The sequence below is a fragment of the Lissotriton vulgaris genome, chromosome 9, assembly GCF_964263255.1.
Source record: "Lissotriton vulgaris chromosome 9, aLisVul1.2, whole genome shotgun sequence".
NCBI lineage: Eukaryota > Metazoa > Chordata > Amphibia > Caudata > Salamandridae > Lissotriton > Lissotriton vulgaris.
In genome coordinates this window covers 899,227,353-899,250,061 of record NC_141697.1, presented here as the reverse complement: position 1 = coordinate 899,250,061, position 22,709 = coordinate 899,227,353, and the positions used below count along the sequence as shown (strand labels likewise).

Here is a 22,709-nt window from a genome sequence, read left to right as displayed (position 1 = left end):
TTACAAAATAGTTGGACATACATAAATTTCAGCATTAGGGTATAAAATACAGAGGAAACAGAAGGAATCCGAATCTTCGAGAGAAATTCACTATTTAGAGCAAGAACAAGACAACACGTTCCATAATTACTACATAAGTAATCAGGAAGCAAAAATTGAGATTTCCCTGCATCAATAGTTCATTGGAGAAAAGCATTTAGTTCTATATAATCCTATTCCTACTCTAAAGTGACATCCTTATTCTAGAATTTAGATCAAAAGGTTAAGAAAGGGTGTCAGTGATTAGAGCCTTCCTAAGAAGTCACTCCACCATCAGATGGTTCAAGCAGCCCCTAACAAGAACAAGCAATAAAAATGCAATAGGTCTCGCAGTGACATTATTTAGAGCTATTGATATTGTAAATGACATTGTTTTTTGTGTGTTGTTTTTATTTTGTAAAACATAATGAAAATGAATTGTAATTTTAAATAAAAGTAAAAAGATAGTACTAAATGGCCTAATGTGATATATAAAGACTTATTGTGTCTAACTGTAAACTACATGTGTTTGGTAGAGGGCAACATATATTGTATATGTTTGTGAGTAAGATGTGTTGAACTGATGGAGTATTTAGATTAGAATGAAGGGGAAGATATGCAGATAAAAGGTAAGGGAATTAGGGTAGTATTGTAAATGGCTAGGCCTTTTATTTTGGGTTTTGTTTTACATATATAAATAAAACGCATATACATTTACAATGCCAATAGCTCAAACTTGCGTAACAGCGAGACCCATTGCATTGCAAATGCTTGTTTAACATAGAGGGTAAGCAAGCACCAAACTGCGTGACACGCCAGGTATAGGAACACAAAGAGAAAAATATTGCGTTTGAGCAGGAAATGGTATAGTCGAAGGGCTTTGAAAGAAATGCTAATTACTACTCCTACTCCACCTACTACTCCTACTATCCCACCACCTACTATTCCTACTCCACCACCTACTACTAGTCCTACTACTACTCCTCCACCACCTACTACTCCTACTCCACCTACTACTCCTACTCCACCTACTACTCCTGCTCCACCACCTACTATTCCTACTCCACCACCTACTACTCTTACTACACCACCTACTAGTACTACTCCTACTGCTACTCCTCCACCACCTACTACTCCTACTCTACCACCTACTACTACTCTACCACCTACTACTCCTACTCCACCACCACCTACTACTCCACCACCACCTACTACTCCACCACCACCTACTACTCCACCACCACCTACTCCTACTCTACCCCCTACTACTCCTACTACACCACATACTAGTCCTACTACACCATCTACTACCACTACTCCTACTACTCCTACCCCAACACCTACTATTCCTACTCCCCCACCTACTACTCCTGCTATACCTACTCCACCACCTACTACTCCTACTCCACCACCTACTACACCACCTACTACTCCTACTACTCCACCACCTACTACTCCTACTACTTCACCACCACCTACTACTCCTACTACTTCACCACCACCTACTACTCCTACTACTACTTCTCCTACTCCACCTACTACTACTCCACCTACTACACCTAGTAATACTCCACCTACTACACCTAGTAATACTCCGCCTACTACACCTAGTAATACTCCGCCTACTACACCTAGTAATACTCCACCTACTAGTCCACCTACTACTACTCCACCACCTACTACTACTCCACCACCTACTACTACTCCTACTCCACCACCTACTACTTCTACTCCACCACCTACTACTACTACTCCGCCTCCACCACCTACTACTCCTCCTCCTCTACCACCTACTCCTACTCCACCACCTACTACTCCTACTACTACTCTACCACCTACTACTCCTACTCCACCACCACCTACTAATCCACCGCCACCTACTACTCCACCACCACCTACTCCTACTCCACCCCCTACTACTCCTACTACACCACATACTAATCCTACTACACCATCTACTACCACTACTCCTACTACTCCTACTCCTAATCCACCACCTACTATTCCTACTCCACCACCTACTACTCCTACTACACCTACTCCACCACCTACTACTCCTACTCCTCCACCACCACTTACTACTTCTACTACTTCACCACCACCTGCTACTCCTACTACTACGTCTCCTACTCCACCTACTACTACTCCACCTACTCCACCTAGTAATACTCCACCTACTACACCTAGTAATACTACACCTAGTAATACTCCACCTACTACTCCACCAACTACTACTACTACTCCACCACCTACTACTACTCCAACACCTACTACTACTCCACCACCTACAACTACTACTCCTACTACTCCAACTCCACCACTTCTACTACTCCTACTCGACCACCTACTACTCCTAGTCCACCACCCACTCCTACTACTACTCCTCCTACTCCAACATCTACTACTCCTAGTCCACCACCTGCTACTACTCCACCACCAACTACTTATACTCCACCACCTACTACTATTACTCCTCCTACTACTACTCCACCACCTACTACTCCACCACCTACTCCTACTAATCCTCCTACTCCACCACCTACTACTCCTACTCCACCACCTACTACTCCTACTCCACCTCCTACTACTCCTACTCCACCACTTACTACTACTCCACCACCTACTACTCATACTCCAACACCTATTGCTACTAGTACTATTACTCCACCACCTAATACTACTACTCTACCACCTACTACTACTACTCCACCACTTACTACTACTCCACCACCTACTACTACTACTCCACCACCTACTACTACTACTCCACCACCTACTACTACTACTCCACCACCTACTACTACTCCTCCACCACCTACTACTATACCACCTACTCCTACTACTCCACCACCCACTACCACTGCTACTACTCCACCACCTACTACTCCTACTACACCTACTACTCCTACTCCAGCACCTACTACTCCTGCACCTACTACTACTCCAGCACCTACTACTACTACTGCTACTCCTACTACTGCTACTCCTACTCCTACTCCACCACCTTCTATTACTACTACTACTACTCCACCACCTACTACTACTACTCCACAACCTACTACTACTACTACTCCTTCTCCTACTACTCCTAGTACTACACCTACTACTACTACTCCACCACCTCCTACTCCACCACCTACTACTATTACTACTCCTACTACTCCTACTCCACCACCTACTACTCCAACTACTCCTACTCCACCACCTACTACTCCACTACCTACTACTCCACCACCTACTACTCCACCACCTACTACTCCACCACCTACTACTCCACCACCTACTACTCCTACTCCACCACCTACTACTCCTCCTACTCCACCACCTACTACTCCTCCTACTCCACCACCTACTACTCCTCCTACTCCACCACCTACTACTGGTGGTGGGTAGGGTGCTGGTGGGTATAGTGGCAGTGGGTAGGGTGGCGATGGGTAGGGGTGGAGGGTGGCGGTGGGTAAGGGTGGTGGGTAGGGATGGTGGGGGGTAGGGGTGGTGGGTATGGTGGTGGGTATGGTGGTAGGGTGGTGGTAGTGGGTGTGGTGGTGGTAGGGGTGGGTGTGGTGGTGGTGGGTAGGGTGGTGATGGTGGTGGGTAGGGGTGGTTGATAGGGTGGTGGGTAGGCTGATTGTGGGTAGGGTGATGGCGGGTAGGGTGACAGTGGGTTGGGGTGGTGGGTAGGGGTGGTGGTAGGGGGGTGGGTAGGGGGGTGGGTTTGGTGGTGGTGGGTAGGGTGGTGGGTAGGGTGGAGGTGGTGGGCAGGGTGGTGGTGGTGGTGGGTAGGGTGGTGGTGGTTGGTATGGTGGTGGTGGTGATGCTTAGTGGTGGTGGGTAGGGGTGGCGAGTAGGGTGGTGATGGTGGTGAGTAGGGTGGTGGGTAGCGTGGTGGTGATGGTGGTGGGTACATACATGCGTTACGTGAGGACACATTCATTTTTGTTAGGCACGGGGTGTTTAAGTGATTTGCCCAGATTCACAGGCAGCGTCGGTTCGAGGCAGCGCATGCACACCATCTAGAGTCGAGACCTAAAAAGGAGTCAAAAATGGCACAAATTATGTATTTTTTTGCGGGAAATTATCATGGGAAACTCGTATTATTTTCCAGCCAGGAGACCCAATTATTACACCCAAGCCCCAAACAATTCTGACATGGGGTGAGCGAATGCTATATTATAAACACCCATGATTGAAATACAGAATTTTGCGTTTCCCTGCTCCTGTGTGATGTCTTGTGTCAGTCTACGTTTCTGTATTTGAATTCCGGGACTTGTACATATCCCAGAATACAAAGAAAACACTTGGACTGGGTTAACATTTGAAAGGGATGGCGCGTTGCGTTAAATATCACCATATACAGCGTTAATAAAGAACCAAGAAATATATTTTCACTGTAAATAAATGGAAGTGTCTTATGATGAAGTAAACATAGAAATCCCGTCGTGTAGCCCCGAGAAGGGGACGTTTATTACTTATTTTCTGCTAATTCCGACCTGTACAATGCAACCAAATTGTCGGGAACGGAGGTGACTTAAAACCAGTTGAAATATATATTGCCTATATTAGAATGATGATGCGTACCCTTGGTTTTGCCAATACATTAAAAAACAATATAACATTGTTATAGGGGAAAAAATGCATTTGTCCCGGCCCCCCAACTCCTTAAGCTGTGCCCGATAGGCAGAGAAGGGTGTAGCGGGCGGCTGAGAGAAGAGACGTTTGCAAACAGAACTAAAGAGAGTCGATACAGATGGTGCCTTTTGGAAAGGGGGGGGGCACCCATGCCTTACCACGCCCTGCTACTTCCCCCCAGGCCTTTCATTCCAGGCTTTCATCCGTCACACACCTGCTCTCCTCCTCAGCCCCCCACGTCTCCTCATCTGCCCATCTTTCTGTCAATTGCTCGGAACTCCTTCAGCCCCTCCACTCCCCCTTTCTTCACTCTCCTCACTTCGGCATTTCTGTCTTTCCCTTCTGGGTCCTCCCTTTCAGATACATGCCAACATTTTAGGACAGGGAAGTGGGAGATTGTGAAATTGAAAAAGGGAGAATGTAATTCCCCCATTGACTTCTATTGAACAAGATGCAATTTCAGGCGGGAGATAGTTAAAAGGAAGCCATTTGGGCTCGAAAAATCTGGAGTCTCCCGGCTGAATCGAGTCTATTGGCACGTCTGCTTTCATCCCTTCACTTGTGCACCCCCAAAGCACCTCTGCCCCATCTCTCATCATCCCCACCCCTCAGTCTCAATCATTTACCTTCAGCCACTGCCGCTTACTTCTCGTTTCTGGGTCGAGTCTGAAGCCGAATACTTTGAATCCCAGCAGGGTCGGCTCAGCGCCTCATCCTTTCGGTGTCGATACAGTGTGGCCTTCCGTTGGGTAGCTGTACCCTCCCCCTCCTGTTTCCAATGCTTTCGACGGTTACATGCTAGTGGAAGTGCGTGCATCATGGAGTGACCCTCGTACATGCGCTTCGCCCTCCCCAGACCCTCCTTTACTCATCTTTTCACCTCTCTTTACCTCCTCCTCGCGTTCATCTCCGCTCCCTTCTTTTCCGTTCCTTTCCTTCCTCTCAGTCCATGGCCCTGTTGTTCCCCCACTTGTTCCATTTCTCTGCGTCGGGCGGTGTTATTCTTTTTACACCCCTCCTCCTTCCCTCCCCCTTCTTGTTCTCCGTTGTGTGATCTGCACTCTTTTTCCCCCTTAAATTATTTTAATCAGCCCCCCCACCCCCGCTCTCCCAGCCACTCCCTCAGTCTTCACACCTCCACCCCCCCCCCCCCTTCCATGCCTAATTTCTCTCCTTACCTCGTCTCTCGGCTCTGGCAGCCCTAGGTCGGCCCTTGTGATTCTTGCATCGCCAACAGCCTGTCCCTCTGCGCTCGGCTGTCCCTCGCAGTGCAACCACGAGTGAGGGGCTGAAATGACTGCACAAACAAAAACTAGGCGGACGAGGCAGTGACGCAGTTACAACACTCAGCCCCCCGCACCCACTCCGGGGTCGCTCATTGCAAGACAGGAAGGGCAGGTGCTACCATACCACCCAAATCTAGTGCACACTGTGCTGCTGAATGCTCTTTAGGTTGTTGTCCCCGGCAGGAAGTGTAAAAAGTACAAGAGAATAACCGATAACAAGGAGGGTCCATCCACTGCAATGCAACAATGACGAAAAGCACAGGCACGGAAAATAAAAAAAAGGGGCGGGAACAGAATGCTGAATCCCACCCCTCCAGGACTCCCTGACCTGCCTTGTGGTTGCCAAGGCAATATTTCTAAAAATTCACAGTTCAGCGAGGGGTTATTCGTATTCAAAATCGAATGGCGCACAACATGTAGTGGTTGAGTAGTCACACAAAAGTAGTTTTAGTTGGTGCTGCTTGTACAACTCTGAAACCAAAGGGTGTAGACACTACCCTTATGTAAAGTACAACAGCCAGTCAAGCGCACACAACGATTATAAGGGTATAGGTGATTATGGTAAAGCGTTCAAGGATAAGGTCACACACGATGTTCTTTCCGTCTTAGATTTTAATTGGTATATGATTGGTTTCCCGTATCCGGCAATACCCTTCCTCCTTACTACCCGGCACACCGAGCCGCTCGTGATCCTAACAAAAGGCATTACCCGCCTTTGTGATTAATACGAGCACTGTACCGTTCATTCCTTTACTTGTGGTGCGGACACGCTATTATCCGTTAAACCCGACCAGGACCAGGTTGGAAGTATCACCGGTCCCCCGATACTACCATATTTCACACCCCTACAGCCCTGAAGAGTCACTCGGTTAACTGCCCTTACTGACGAAACACGTGTCGGCTGGTTTTTCTTTCTCGTTGGTGTCTCCTGGACAGGAGAACCAATCATATACCAATTAAAATCTAAGACGGAAAGAACATCGTGTGTGACCTTATCCTTGAACGCTTTACCATAATCACCTATACCCATATAATCGTTGTGTGCGCTTGACTGGCTGTAATATTTCTAAAAATATTGTCGTGCTACCGTAAGGCAGTTCATGGAGTCCTCGAGAGGAGGGATCCAGAGCATACAAATCTGCTAAACAGGAGCTTTTTCCAATGGCAGGCCTCCGTTTCCAGGGGTCTGCCAATGGAAAAAGGGGGCGTGGTTTCATGCAGTACTGAAATCCCCCTGTTCACAATAAGTCTTTGCCTGCAGCAGGGCCATGCCCTGCAATGCAGGCTTCGACCTAAAAATGCAACACTCAGGTGCATTCTATCTAAAAGGCAAAATGGAATGGGCAGCCTATCCCTCTTTACCACAATGCTTTTCTCCAACTTTTTCCACAATAGGCTCAACCACAGGTGTTTTTTCGTGACGTCGGTTCCTTTCACGGCCTCCTCCATGTACACTCCTTTGCAACAGTTTGTCCTTGATCTCCTCTACTTCTCCCATGTGATAGCACCTCCTTCTACCTTATCTTAGTCAGACTATGCCAATTGTAGCTTCATCATACCCCAACTATCTAATGAAACAATGACACTACTCTTCAGTCATGAAGCATGGTCCACCTGCAGTGCAAAGCCCGAAAACATGTAACATTTCTACAAAACTCCCGTGGGCATCTTAGCATCAAGTCAGATGCGTGAGCATTCAATAAATGTGTTCTAAAATCAGGCCTATGACTTAAGCTAAAATATTAACTGCACTGTGTTAATTATGATTCATGATTAACATTTTTATAAGTCCATTGGCATGTTCAATAGGCACTTTTCCTAAACTACATTAATTTGATTATTTCACTTACATCTTTAGCATAATACACATTCAAAATGCATTTAATAAATCAGTTTCCCACATTACTAATAAACCTTTAGTCAGTATGTTACTTAATTTGTACGTTATTACAATTCTATAAATCCTTTGTTATGCTTTTATTGAATCATGTTACTATCTCAAAGATATGCAAACTAATTCACGTCTTCTACTGTTTAATTTCATATATAATACTAAATAATATGTGGTTATGTAACACGTATCCCAAGCAGGATAACATTTCCGCAATGTCACTGCGGACTCTACAAGACGCTGTACTCTAGCACTTTCAAAACATACTGAAGCAATTTCTTGCAGATGGCACACCCTAACTGGCACCGTCCTCCTAAGACACACGCAAAAGAACAATTATGTTCACACACACACATACAAACATACACCCTAATGAAGCATATTAACCACATGCACACCACTGATGACCCCAATCTAACGACCACCAGACTCTGATCTATGATGCAGGCCAGAAAAACCAACGTGTGAAGGTAGCCGAACCCCAACCCAACCGAGGGGCACACATATAAAGGCAATATATCGATAGACAATACACAGAGGCACAAAGGGGAACGTAACTGGACCCCCACCTCTCCAGCAGCGAATGTCTGACACACCAGCAGTTCTAAATGGTTGATCTAACTGCCATCCTCCAGAGAACAACACATAGCACTTGCCACTATGCCACCCTCTCACACCTGCGTCTCAGACATAAAGTAATCTTGGTCTCTAGCTGAAATTAGGGGCGGCTCATACCATTTTAAGTTTCTGCTTTTCGTGCTGCGAGGAAGCAGAAGGGTATGCCTGGTTGGGGCGGGGGAGAGGGGGTGGCTCGGGGAGGAGTGGCTTGCCCAATGCTGTGGGCCCTGACTGTTTGGTTACCCGCTGGGTCTGACCAAATCAGTCATGCACACTCTGCATTTTCTTTATGTAGGTGCATGCAGCCTACATGGAGAAAATGGCCTCACATTAGGCGCCCGGCTGGGCGCTGTCCCCACCAATCACAACGCTGCGATTGCAACACTGTGATTGGCTTAGGGGAGGGAGGCTGCCTACTTCCTGAGCAGGAAAGCGTCAGGAAAACGCAGGAGCCAGCCAGACGCGGAGGCGGCGAAGGACCTGGTAAGGTGAACTTTTATAAAAAATGTAGCGCCATGACTGGTTGAAGCAGGCTCACACAGTGATCGTTTTCAGACTAGGAAACTGTGCCTGCAGTCAGCCCGGCTGTTACACAGCTATTATTGGTGTGTGATGAAGTGTGCATGTCGGGTTGGCCATTGCAAGACAGTTGTCCAATCCAACATGCATACTTTAGGCAAGTAATTTCTGCTGCCAGTCAGGAGAAGGAATGGTCCGGCCCCTGTGATGAGACAAAGTGAGTGCATGTTACTCAATCAAGTTTACGATTGCTGCAGCTACTGCACTCACAGCAGGCGTAGCGACAGTCCTCCACCCTAAAGGAGGAACCGCCTCTGCACATTTATTGTTTAAAGCTGTCATGTGCTGCTTTTGGAATTCATGATGGGTCACCTGATGGTGACGGTTTTTCACATCAGACCAAGCATAACCAGTCTTCATAAGTAATAGCATCCTGGGTTGTGCTAATCTTTTGAACACAGTGTGTGTGAGCCAGCTTGTGACTTTTACTAATATCATGTCGAGCAATTAACCATAAACAATGCAATTCTGCAGCATTGGATTTGTCGCATTTGTCCCATAACCCATCATCTGCTGCATAATCTTCAGAGTTTATAAAAAAATTATTCTGGCTCAACTGTATACAAAGTTACTAAAATTGCAGCAACACGAATTGAAGCACAGTGGAAAGCTATCCATAAATTGGCCTGTCAACCTTTCAGTTGCTTTTTCCTGTATTTTTTTTTAAACTGGTACTGATGATGTGAAACCTTTCCCAGTGCTAATATTCCTAAAAATTACAAAATATGTAATATCATCAAAAAATTACCCTTATGCCTCCATAATTTAGTCAACCCTGCCACATAATATGGTCCTCCCTGCCACTGAACGTTGGCAATAACTGCATGTGAAATTTAATGCAGAATAAATGAAAGAAAATCTAATCAGAGATAATGCATTGTTCTGGTAAGAAAGCTTAGTGGTCTAAAATGTTTACTTCAGAAATCTGTGTGCATAACTGGTTGATGCAAAAGGGACAAGTGACTTGTGTGTTTAGAGGCCTATTAGGTCCCAACCTCAGAAGAGATAGCATTTTGAATACATAGGTCAGTTTAACACATGTATTAGGTTGTTCACAGTATTCGACAGGCTGCCACAAAATGCGCAAAAAGGCTTAGGAGGAAGTATACTAACTTGTTCCACTAGGTTTGCTTCACAAAAGTGACACAAACCCAGGCAAAGTGTTGTGTTGGGATTTACTTTCCAACACTAATTCTGATTTGCATTGGAAAGTGGCCTAATATAACACAAAGTAGAGCTGTGTGCTACTTTGCAGCAAGAAGTAGTTCCAAGGGTAGTCAGAGGGAATGCCCATGCAACCACCCACAGTTTTTGATTCAAGTCCTATCTACTTGAAAAGGTAGACAGGACTTTGTGCCAAACAGCTGTACAGTTTTGTGAAAGGGTATTCTTCCAATCCAACACCTTTGCTTGACATCACACGTCCATCCTTGCATTAAATCAAAGCATACTTGCAAACTGTGACTACATGCCTGCCTTTTTTTTACACTTCAGAATTATGCGATTGAATTTGTTTACGTTTATAGGAGTCTGCTGCCGACAACAGACACTTTGTATAGATTCAATGAAAAGTCTCCAAGTCTGCCTCTGTCCCCCCCAGAAATGTACCTTCTCCTACACCCCTGCGCCCAATAACTTCCCATCAAATTGCAGATGCTGCCAAAAGAAAAGGATCTGAAAGGATATAGTCGAAGAACTGTCTCTGCAAATTTGACGGAGGACACCACCCAACTGTGCGTCGTGAGGATCATGTTCACCACCCGGTCGCTGCGGCACAAGTTTCCCTCGGGGTCTGCAAAGAAAAGGAAGCAAAGCAGAGTTACTGTTCAGAGATTTTCTTCTTCAAAGAAGGAGGTCGATTAGCAGCGAGACATCGCAAAATGATTCCCCTTACCCGCAATATTTCATGAGGCATGTCTACTACTATACGTTGGACAGATGCTTATCGCGTCTTGAAAGTATCCTGGCTGAGTGGCACTTGCAACCACCCTAGAACTGCACAGGATGTCAGGATTTCCACTGTTATTTTTTTGCAGTTTTTATATAGTGCAAACTCTACCCAAAGGTATTGGAACACTTTACATGAGCACCAGTTATATTATACAAGGCACATTCATTTTTGGTAGGCACAGGGAGATTAAATGATTTGCCTCAATCCCAGGATGTTGAGCAGACGCCAAGATTCACACCAGGTTTCCCAGCTCCTAAATCAGCAGCATCTCTGGCTCTTTACGTCACATCCTCTCCCCTAATACATTGTATCCTAATTGTCAAGTATGTCACTGTACGGTGCTTTCCTGGGGCAATTTAAGAACCAAAACACACAAAAAAGGTAGATAAGGGTCAGAGGCCAGGGTTTATAGACCAACTAGAATATGTAGCCCCAAACAGACATGTCAATACAAAACATATTCTAGCGTCTAGAATCTGATGGAACAAGAGGAATCAAACTTAACAAGAATCAAAGTGTGATGTGAAAAAAGTACATAAAATCTTATGTGTGCGGATTCCCATCATTCACCAAACCTGGTGATCAGCTTCATCATTTGGGTATCCTTTGTCTATAGGAGTGACAAATCAGCTCTTTAGAAATCAGAGCTTACATGTGTCACAAAGGTATAGTAACCAAGATGAGCAAGGTAGAGTATATGGGAACAAATTTTAAGTGCAGTGCAAGTAGTGAAGTGAAAAAATATAAAATTGGTGCGTAAACAGACAGTGAATTTTATTGGTGTCTGTCACGATCAAGGGTTAAAAACGTGAATACTAGGACCAGTTTTAACAAATAGCTGTCCAAAACAGAAGTGGTCAACATGTTTCAGTACTGGAGGCAAAAGATTAAGCCATGTGCTTTCGTCAGGAACTCTAAAGAAAAAACAAACAATCTACTGCTACTAATAATTTATCATAAAGGATATAATGTGAGAGCTCTGAAGATCGTCCGAGGTACCGACGGAAAGAGCGGTGCCTCCTTTATCCTGAGCTGTTGCCAGGTGGGGTGAGGCTTTGTCCTCCATAGTATTGAGATACTTGCTGATACCAGGAGGAATATTGGATTGTGAGAATCCTAACTCACATTATATCCTTTATGATAAATTATTAGTAGCAGTAGATTGGTTGTTTATTCTTTAGAGGTCCTGACGAAAGCACATGGCTTAATCTTTTGCCTCCAGTACTGAAACATGTTGACCACTTCTGTTTTGGACAGCTATTTGTTAAAACTGGTCCTAGTATTCACGTTTTTACCCCTTGATCGTGACAGACACCAATAAAATTCACTGTCTGTTTACGCACCAATTTTATATTTTTGCACTTCACTACTTGCACTGCACTTAAAATTTGTTCCCATATACTCTACCTTGCTCATCTTGGTTACTATACCTTCGTGACACTTGTAAGCTCTGATTTCTAAAGAGCTGATTTGTCACTCCTTTAGACAAAGGATACCCAAATGATGAAGCTGATCACCAGGTTTGGTGAATGATGGGAATCCGCACACATAAGATTTTATGTACTTTTTTCACATCACCCTTTGATTCTTGTTAAGTTTGATTCCTCTTGTTCCATCAGATTCTAGACGCTAGAATATATTTTGCTATTTAAGAACCATCATGCAGGCTCGCTCTCTGATTGGCAGGCAGTATGAGGTACATACACCTTGTTCAAAATAGAAGCAAGCACTGGCAAAGCCAATAGGTCCGATGTTGGCTGCCAGTCTTTCGACTTTGTCAATGCTTGTTTTCCTTTGGGATGATTTTTGCAAAACCTTGTTTAGGAAACTGCTGAGCCCTTGTTAATTAAAAAAAGAAGCTAAAAGCAAACTTTCTGGGTACTGAAAAGCACACATATTCACCATGGTTGTCCCTAGAACTGAAGACAACTAATATAAATGTGGATGTGCTCCTTATGAAAGAGCAGAACTGCTTCACTCACAGTGAAGTTAGACAACGGCTGAAGGGGGCTGACCACTGCCCCATGCTGTATGCTTTAGTTGGCGGAGAGAAACGCAAATAGCACAATAACAGACCAATGGACGAGGAGGGTTTGCTTAGGCCCCTAAAATTAAGCCTACTATGCATATAACTTTAGTAAAATCAACAGGTCTTAGCTAAAAAACATTAGGAGGCAACTCCAACATAAGGCCCCACCTGTTTGCTGCTGCCATTACTCTCACCGAAGAAAGATGGAGAAATACACGACACACTTACTGAATTAATGTGGCCAAAGGATATTACCTTTGCAACTGCACAAGGAGCACTGCCTTTTGGAGTGCACACAACTCCTCCCCTGCTCTGCCCAGCCCCGCCCGCCACTGACTGCACACATGCAAACTCTAAGCACCAGGGGAAACCGTCCATGAAGCTCAAGGAGCACTGCCTTGGGTAGCAGCAGGGCAGGAGGTGAGACCTGATGAGAGCAAGGGAGATAAATCACAGGAGCCTACAGTGTTGTCAGGACCAGGAGCATGAATAGAGGAACAGCAAAGGTTTCTCTGCAGAAAAACCACACCCTCACTCCCAGCACATTCTAGAGACGCTGCACAGGCACAGAAGAGATCTGCTCACCACAAGGTTCTAAAGGGTGCACTTTGGGGGGCGTGGCCGGACGAGCAGTGAGATGGCCGCATAACCAGCGAGCTCCGCCGGCTGTAATCATAATCCTGCATTAATCCTGGCTATTTCCAGTCACACGCACGCTAAACCAGTGCGTAATGGTGGCGGGTGACCCAAGGCGCAATCGACCGTGAAACCGGCACTCTGAGGCACCCAGAACTCCCAGATACGGACCCCTAAACTTTGGCCGACTGCAACTTGCGGCAAGATCCGATTATGATGGAGGCCTGATCTGGCGCTGTGCGCTACCGGAGGGCATGGTCCCGTAGGCCTGAAACAGTGCGAGGCGCCGCATTGCGAGGCGATCCTGGACGCAAACGCCTGAGGTGGTGTAAGGCTCTGGAGCAGCGGAGGTTGTCTACAATAAAATAAAACTACTATATGAGCCCACTGAACCCCCGGGCGACCGCGATTTCTTGTTTTATTAAATCGGCATCGTGGGCGGCCGCCATCTTGGATTGAGCTTTGTCGTCGAGTTTGGCTATCAGTGTGGGACTGATTCTACTGGTATCAAGCCCCTGGCGGTGGCATCGGTACCCCCGCCGACTGTTGCCACACTGGGACAACAATGGTCTGACGCATTGGCCGCATACTTTGGATAAACCCTGTTTGTGGTGCTGTGTGTGCTGCAGTTGTGGCGGCTGACTTGGGGGATGCAGGCCTGAAGACGTGGCCTGAAAGTTGATGCGGGGACACACTGCTCCGTGATTGATGTTGTCTGCCTTTACTGAAGCCGGATATGCTCGCTATGCCTGCTATACCCCGATCCCTGTGCGGCCTAGTTGCTGGTTGCTGATTTTGTTGCTCCGGAGCCCCGGTGGTACATATCCCATTCTACAGCTTCGAGGGCTGTGCGGGCAGGTCCCCTTGCCTGAATATCCTTAAGGCCTTGGCGTCTGCTGGCGGGAATGTAAAGACATCGCTTGTCAGGTTTGGTTTTCGTGATTTGCACTCCCCTACTCGGCGCTACCTGCGAGGTAAGCTCACTTCAGATAGGGTACCCTGATACGCTCTGTGCTGTGGTGCAGCAGACAACAGACTCTTGGCCATGGGGAAGGGGTATCATCGCCAGCCGAGGCTCACGTTTGAGCAAAAGAAAATGTCCAAACAGGCTGAGCAGGATTCTGGAGCTACGGGGGGTCACCGCGGGAGGTCCCTCAGGACATTGATGTGACCGCACTAATGTTGGAGGTGCGCTCCAGCCTGACAAGTATAGATGCAAACCTGGACAACATGACGGCCCAACTAGACAATGTGAGATCCCAGGTGGCCACACACGAGACGCGCCTAGATAGCATGGAGAACAGGCACACAGAATGCTGTGAGTTTCAGCAGAGCACAAAGGCACACATCACCAGCCTGGAAAAGAAAATAGAGACGCTCTGCGCCAAGGCTGATGACCTTGAAGTGCGCTCTTGAAGATGCAACGTCCGAATCACAGGCATTCCGGAGACCACAGCGATGGGGAAAATGGAGGTTTTTGTGACTGATCTGCTGCATGAAATATTTGACCCCAACCTCTCCCCGGTCTTTACTGTGGAGCGGGCACATAGATCAATGGGGAAAAAGCCGCCGTTGGGCACCCCGCCGAGACCGATCCTAGCCAAGCTGCTAAATTACCAGGACAGGGATCTCATACTGCGTTTGGCAAGGGAGAAAGGGAAGATAACACACAAAGGGAACAATATATCCTTCTTTCCAGACTTCACGCGACTGGTGCAGGCTGCGCGCAAGGAATTCTTGCCTGCTAAGAAACTGCTGCTCCAAGCGCAGGTCCCACACTCTCTCATGTACCCTGCCAAGCTAAGGGTTGTGCACGATGGCACGACGCACCATTTTCTGGATGCAGGGTCCGCCTTAAAATTTGCAAAGCACATATGCAATCCCAGATCCAGGAGGAAGACTCAAGCTGGGGCCGAAGCCGAAAGCCAAATGAGCGACAATGATTGAACCCCAGGGTCCGCATGGCTACTAGATAGTAGGGCTTACATGGTTTGATTTCGGAGGTTTTGTCCTTAGAATTCCGCAAATACAACTATGATCCTCTGTTTGTACTATAAGATGCCAAAGATGTCTGGTTGTAAAGTTGTGCTATGCTTTTATCCTATTCTGTCCATATAGAAATAGTCTAACTAATGCAGCCACCCTGTGTGAGCAGGGTTGTACACTTGAGATGCCACGCCTCCAAGGGGTGTCTCCCACAATTTCACTGTTCTATTGTTTGTGCGCCCTTGGCGTAGTAGGGGGGTTACTGACACAACCTGATTGGGGGATTGGTGTGGGTGGGGGTGGCTTTGGGGAATGGGATGTTTGATATATCGTCAATCACATGTGTATCTGCATATTTTTTGTGACTTGTATATGCTCGGTGGGGGCTGGGCGGAGTATGGACGCACTGGAGACCAGCTCAGACAATGGGTGTGACTAAAGTCTTAACATGGAATATAAGGGGCCTAAACGACGTCAGGAAGTCAAGACTTGTGCACAGCTACTTGCTCAGACAGGATATAGACATTTGCTTCTTTCAAAAAACACACATTAACTCCACGTGCTCGCAAAAACTTAAGCACTCAAGATGGGGTTTCGTATACTCGGCTATATATTCAAACTATGCAAGAGGTGTAACTATCCTTTTGCGCCGGGGTATGGACTGGAGGGAACACTCTGCATATTGTGATGCTGAAGGCAGATATGTTGTATTACATGGAGCCCTGCTCGGCAAAAATGTGATAATGGTAGCTGTGTATGGTCCGAATACTGATGACCCGGAGTTTTTCAGGGAGGTATGGGCGCGGGTCAATGTTCTGGTCTGCTCTACAGTTATATGGGGCGGAGACTTCAACGTGGTCATGGAAGACTCCTTAGGAAGGGCACGTCCCTGTCTCTTGGTGCTGGACATTCCAGGAGTCCCAAGTAGACCCTTCACCTGGCGGCTCCCCCCGGATGCACTCCAGGATGATGCCTTTACGGAGGAAATTAGGCGAGATATCGTCGATTACTTCGCCAATAACACAGGCTCGGTTACCACTGAGGCAGTTCTCTGGGACGCCTTTAAGGTTGTTATACGTGGGCAATGCATAGCACGCAAAGCAGGGGTTTCAAAAGCTATAAGGAATTCCCTGGCGGAGGCTGAGAGGGAACTTGGGGCTCTTGAAAGATCGTTCTGTGCTGACCCAACACCTGAATTGGCATCCAAGATTAAAACTAAACTTCTAGACTTTGCTGAGGAAGCACAACGTGAGCTGAAATTCCTCGGTAAGCAAGCTGAAGCTCGCAGATACGGGGAGGGACACAGGCCCAGTCGCACATTGGCCAGGATGATTAACACCGCCCCTCCACCCACACATGTACACACAATAAGAAACAATACAGGTGAAATGATAACAGGCCAGCAAGAAATAATGCAGTCCTTCACCACTTACTATTCTAAATTATATGAGTTCACACAGGATGTATCGGGAGGGGCCCTTGAGTCCTTTCTGGAATCCATAGCACTTGTATGGTTTAACAATACACACAGTCAATACATGGACAGTCCCGTGACAGAGCAGGAAATCGCCACTACCATAAAAGCTCTGCCGCTTAATAAAGCGCCGGGCCCTGATGGACTCACAGCAGCCTTCTATAAAACATATGTAGAGGAGCTTGCTCCGCGCTTACATGCTGTTTTCACGGAGGCAGAAGAGGTGGGAGTGTTGCCGGATTCGATGAGAGAGGCCCTTATTATTACGTTGCTGAAACCTGGCAAAGATGACTAGAGTATGGACTCTTACAGGCCCCTCTCGATAATTAATGTTGACGTCAAAATATACGCGAAGATTATAGCGGACCGCCTCCAGCCCTTGCTCCCGATCGTGGCCCTCCCGGACCGATCGGGGTTCATACCAGGCCAGGCTACCACTCACAACCTAAGAACGGTTCTCTCAGCACTGCATTACTTACACTCTGACACGCAAGCGGCAGTGGTGTTTCTCGACGCCACGAAAGCATTCGATTCACTTGAGCGGTCATACCTATTCTCCATCCTAGAGCGTATGGGGTTCAGCCCGTTATTTGTAAATCGGATCGGCTTACTTTACACTGCCCCTAGAGACAGGATTAGAATTAACGGCATGGTGTCTGACTCATTTCCAATCTCCAGAGGCACTAGACAGGGGTGTCCACTGTCCCCGTTATTGTTCGCTATTGCGATGGAACCACTTGCTGCCAGAATCCGGCAACACCATACTGCTAGAGGTATAGGATTCAGCACTAGGAGTTTACTTATCTCCTTATACGCAGACGATGTCACTCTGTATGTTAAGAACCCAAATGAGAACCTTAACCCATTGTTGCGAGAATTTGTCAGATTTGGTGGGCTGTCTGCCGTTTCTATAAATTGGTCCAAATCAGTTATATTGCCCCTAACCGACAGCACCTCCGAGGTTCATTCTGACTATCCTCTCAGATGGGAAGCTGACGAGGTAAAATACTTGGGTATTTGGATCAGCCGTAACATCCAAGAGATCTGGAATCTGAACTTTGGCAAAGCGGTGACCTGGCTTGAGGGCAAGGTGGCGATTTGGTCTATACTCCCCCTCTCCTCAGCAGGCAGAATCGCACTAATAAAAATGATCGTGCTGCCTAAGTTCCTCTATCTATTCAAAAAATATACCGATTCCACTGACACAACACTTCTTCACATGTCTGCGCTCTCACTTGTTGACATTGGTTTGGGCTGGTAGTCAGGCTAGCCTATCATGGGCTAACACTGCCACTTGGGCAGGGCGGCTTGGGAGCTCCAGACATGCACTTGTATGCCCTCTGCGCACAGGCCCAACACCTACATTTTTTGGCTTACCCTACGCCTTTCCAACCCCATGTGGCAGTGGAGATTGACATGGTTGCTCCGCTTCCCTGAGTGTGGCCCTCTACCGCAAAACTCCCAGGCCATCACACGACATAGACTCAGCCAATATGCTCCGCTGGACTTGGCGTGAAATGCTAAAACGTGCTGCCATACCTATGTTATATGCGCCTCCTATACCCCTTAAACATAATCCTATGCTCCCCTGCCTGGAAGACGGAGGGGGCGAGGTAACCATTGCTGGGTCCACTTTGCGCACATTTGCTGACATATACCCTGAAGGCACGTTTCTTGATCTGCCAGATGCGGATGAAGACAATCTGCTGTCATTTAGTGACAAATTCACACACCACAAGCTAAAATCTGCATGTAAGGCAATGTGGGGCCGGTTCCCTGAGGAGCCACCACACCTACAGGCGCTACAGAACATATTGGCTAGAGCCTCCCGAAAGAAACCGGTGTCGCGGCTATACAACTCCATGCAAGAACAGTCCCCCGTAGTGGTGCCCAAATCACAGCAACTATGGAGCAATGAGCTGGAGACGCCCCTGACTGATAAACAGTGGTCGTTCTGCTGCAGGCAGCTCTTGGAACTCTCCCCAAATTACAAACTCTGACTTATACACTTCAAGTTTCTCCATAGATTCTACCGTACCCCGCTATCTCTCCATCGCATGGGCATCAGGGAAGATGACAGATGTTGGAAATGTGGGGCGGAGGGTGCTTCCTTTTTGCATGTGGCGTGGCACTGCCCGGCTCTATTTGATTACTGGTCTGAAATATTTGTTGCTATCAATCAAATCCTGAACAGAGTAGATGCCCCATCACCACTCCTAGGCATTTTGGGTTGGGTCGAGAACACTGAGCCCAAGAGTCAGAAGTTACATGCATTGTTGCTGCTGTATGCCAAGAGGCGTGTGGCCATGAACTGGGGGCGTAAAACCAAGCCCAAATTTAATGACTGGATGGCAGATGTTACATATGGTCACACGCAACTGGGAACCTATTGGGACTTAATGCCAATTACTTCACGTCCTAGAGACATTTGGGAGCCATTCTTGCAATGGTCGCGCGACAGATCGGTCTCGACTGCGTGATCTGGTACTGATGTTGTGTGTCAGCTTAAACTTCGCTTGCATGAATATGTCAAATTACAAACTGTGTAGATGTCAAGACGTAGTGAGCCCAGGGGTGCTTTAATTCCCGCCCCGTGGTGTAACAAATTGTGTAAGGTATGGTCACCCACTTGTCTTTGTATGCAGTGATATATGTTTGTCTGGATGCCGCTTATTGACTCCATGGAGCATGTTTACTCATCATACTTTTATTACTTAGAAGCTGTGATGTCAGATTTGATATATAATTGTACTGACATATACCTGTTTTTTTCTGGTTAGTTATGATATAACAAAATTGTATCCTTTTGTAATATGCAGCAACAAAGTCATATCGATTGTCTCATCTGATGTACACGAGATATTACCATATGTAAATGCTGCGTTTTTACTATGCAATTTGTAATAAATACAATTTAAAAAAAATAAATATTTTTTTTTTTAAAAAGGGTGCACTCTGACGAGCATGCAGAACTTAAACATGGCAAGCCATTTCAGGCGCCGAGGAGCATGCAGGTGTGGCACCCACACACTGGAACTCCTGCAGGTCATGCCCAAGGGAAGTAAGAGTGCCAACAGCCCAGAGCCTGCAACTAAACTGTAGCACCCAATCCAACAAGGTCATTGACTGCAGTATCAAATGCTATCCCTACCACTGAGCAGTGGTACTGTACCAATCCACCACCTTCCAACACTGCCATAGTAGAAACACTGTCAAAGGGGGAAGACAGTCACATAGAGGTGATGCCCACCCAGGGCATAGAGGTGGAGAGGAAAAAAAAAGGATTCCTGCAACGTCCCCAACCCCACAACTGGCAACACCCTGACGCAGTCCCCGTTTAGTGCGTTATCACTACCAACCGTAGAACAGTGAACATTCTGAATGGTGTACAACACAGCCATCAGAACTACAGACAAGAAGTACCAGTGACACTCAGTACAGTCAGTCAACCAGAGTCAGCCTGCTTACCCTGCCTGCACCCTGATCCAGGTGGAGGGAGCAAGTCTTGACCAATCCCCATCTACTCCTTCGGTTGAACGGGCGACAATGCAGTTGCTCCGCGGCAGTCTTGCAGTGGCCCAGACATGGCATATACGCAGACCACATACAATCCGGTGGCAAACCTTCCAAGGGGCTTCAGCAAGCGCAAGAGATAGACTTGACATTTGCCCCACAGGTAGCAAGGATTTGCAGCAGGGACTTCAACAGGTTGCAGACGTGTTCAACGAGCAAGCAACATCATCAAAGCATGCATCATGATGGCTGCTTAGTGGTGGACTCCGACAAAGCTCCTGATGAACTATGGACACTAACCACAAATCATCTGGAGCATCAAAAGAATAGGCCAACTCCACAAAATGGACATGACTTCAACCAGCATGCAGTCAGAAGGTCACTGACGTCTCTGTAGTGCTAACACTCACCCCACACCCATCCAACATAGGCATCACCAGTCTAGTGACCCTGTTAATGAAAGGGCGCACATGCTTGTGATCAGTTACTCCCACCATAACTGTGCGTCTGTGTTGTCATATTATCTAGTATGTGGGCCTTGGGCCCGCTGCTTTACAGGCTACTCTGTGATGCCTATACCCTCCCCCGTATTACAGCTGTATGATATCCAATGGTACTTATGTTACAGCAGACGGGATATCCATCATGTTTGTGAGGTACTATTCCTATCTGTCAATCTATAAATTAGTCTCTTAATCTGTAAAACTGTAAATAGGAAGAACGTCTCATGACTTGAAATATGACACTCATTACTCTGGCTGAAAGTTTTGCAGGCTAAGAGGAGGACACCATAGCAAAGACAAGCTGTACCAACTTACTTACTGAAACACTGAATGCATTTCTCAACCAGCTCCTCTAGGCTGCAGCACTTGATCAGAGGGGTCAGAGTGACACCAGCTATTGCTTTGTTGATCTCTGCAGGGCTGGGACATGTCATTCTTCGCCGACTGCGCTGACGTCGTACTTTGACAGGGTTCCCCGAACTGCTCAACACTGGACTGGTGCATTCCTGCCGTGACTTCCTGAAGAATGGAAACACAGAGTGCTTTGAAATGTCTGCACTATTTCCCAACCACTTAGACTGACATATCAAGAAAGCATATACTTGTTGTAAAGCTTTATTCGAGATATATACTCATAAAAGCACAAACATACATTTAAAAATACATATGATTTAAAATCAGTATTTCATACATGTAAATACATTTAAAACAGTTGTGCAAGCTTTAACAATAAAAAGGTTGTTTAAACTTTAAAACAAATATCAGATTGTATTAACAGATATAGCCCTCCGCCTAATGGACCATGCCCACCCCAAATACTTTGCTGTTCCCAGAACAATAGGCATGTCAGTGGAAGTACAGATAATTCTTAGCCCCTCAACACCACTAGATTCCCCAAGATTTCGACAAACTGGGGCCAGCCATACTCTCCTCGGGATAGCATAGGCCTCGCACAAGAATAAAAAGTGGCCTATGCTTTCATTAGTTGCACTACACACCGGGCAGCATGAGGTATTCGAGCTCCGCCATCTACCCGTCAAGGATCTCAGGGGAAGGGAACCAGACCTTAACTGTAAAAATAACTTCCTGTCCATTGGGACAGTGATATTGTCCCAATATTGTTCTAATACAGGTCTCATTTTAATTTCCAGAAATCCCCCCCCCCATTGTATCAAATTTTGTACTTCTCCAGAGTCTTCCATCTATGTAGTCCCAATACAGGGTCTTAATGGTGTTTTTACTTGGAAATACTTCCCCAGATGGATTATCCCAGAGATTAGGGAGGCCGAGCTCACCCAAAACAACCCTGAGTTTCTTCAACCATGGTATTTTGTGAAAGGTGTCAGCTTTAATTAGGGCTAGAAACCCGTCAGCATAATGCCGAATCTCTGGGGTAGTCCAGAGGCGTCTCCAATAGAGAATAGGCCGTAGTCGAGCTCGGTCGCTAACAGATCTCCTCCCTAGATCAAGACCGAGCGGGATTAATGGCGCACTCTGGGGAAGACCCGTAATTCCCCTTAGAAACATATTCTCTGATGTTTGCAAGGGAAGAAGCCTCTCAAACCCCACACTTCTGCCCCATATAGGGCTGACCCT

The 22,709-nt window shown here is 46.6% G+C and overlaps 1 protein-coding gene across 2 annotated transcripts in view; it reads right to left on the bottom strand.

The window, feature by feature from the left end:
- Positions 1-22,709, bottom strand: part of LOC147692464 (RAS guanyl-releasing protein 4-like) — a 516,206-nt gene that overhangs the window by 323,261 nt on the left and 170,236 nt on the right. Inside the window, exons 2-3 of one of the 2 annotated variants that reach the window (XM_086938673.1) lie at positions 21,433-21,632; positions 10,708-10,813 (exon numbers count right to left, since the gene is read on the bottom strand). In XM_086938673.1, the coding sequence (XP_086794799.1) occupies positions 10,708-10,813; positions 21,433-21,632 (306 nt within the window). Of the gene's footprint in view, positions 1-10,707; positions 10,814-21,428; positions 21,633-22,709 lie in introns of those variants that run through there. The other variant, XM_086938674.1, reaches the window with a different exon arrangement.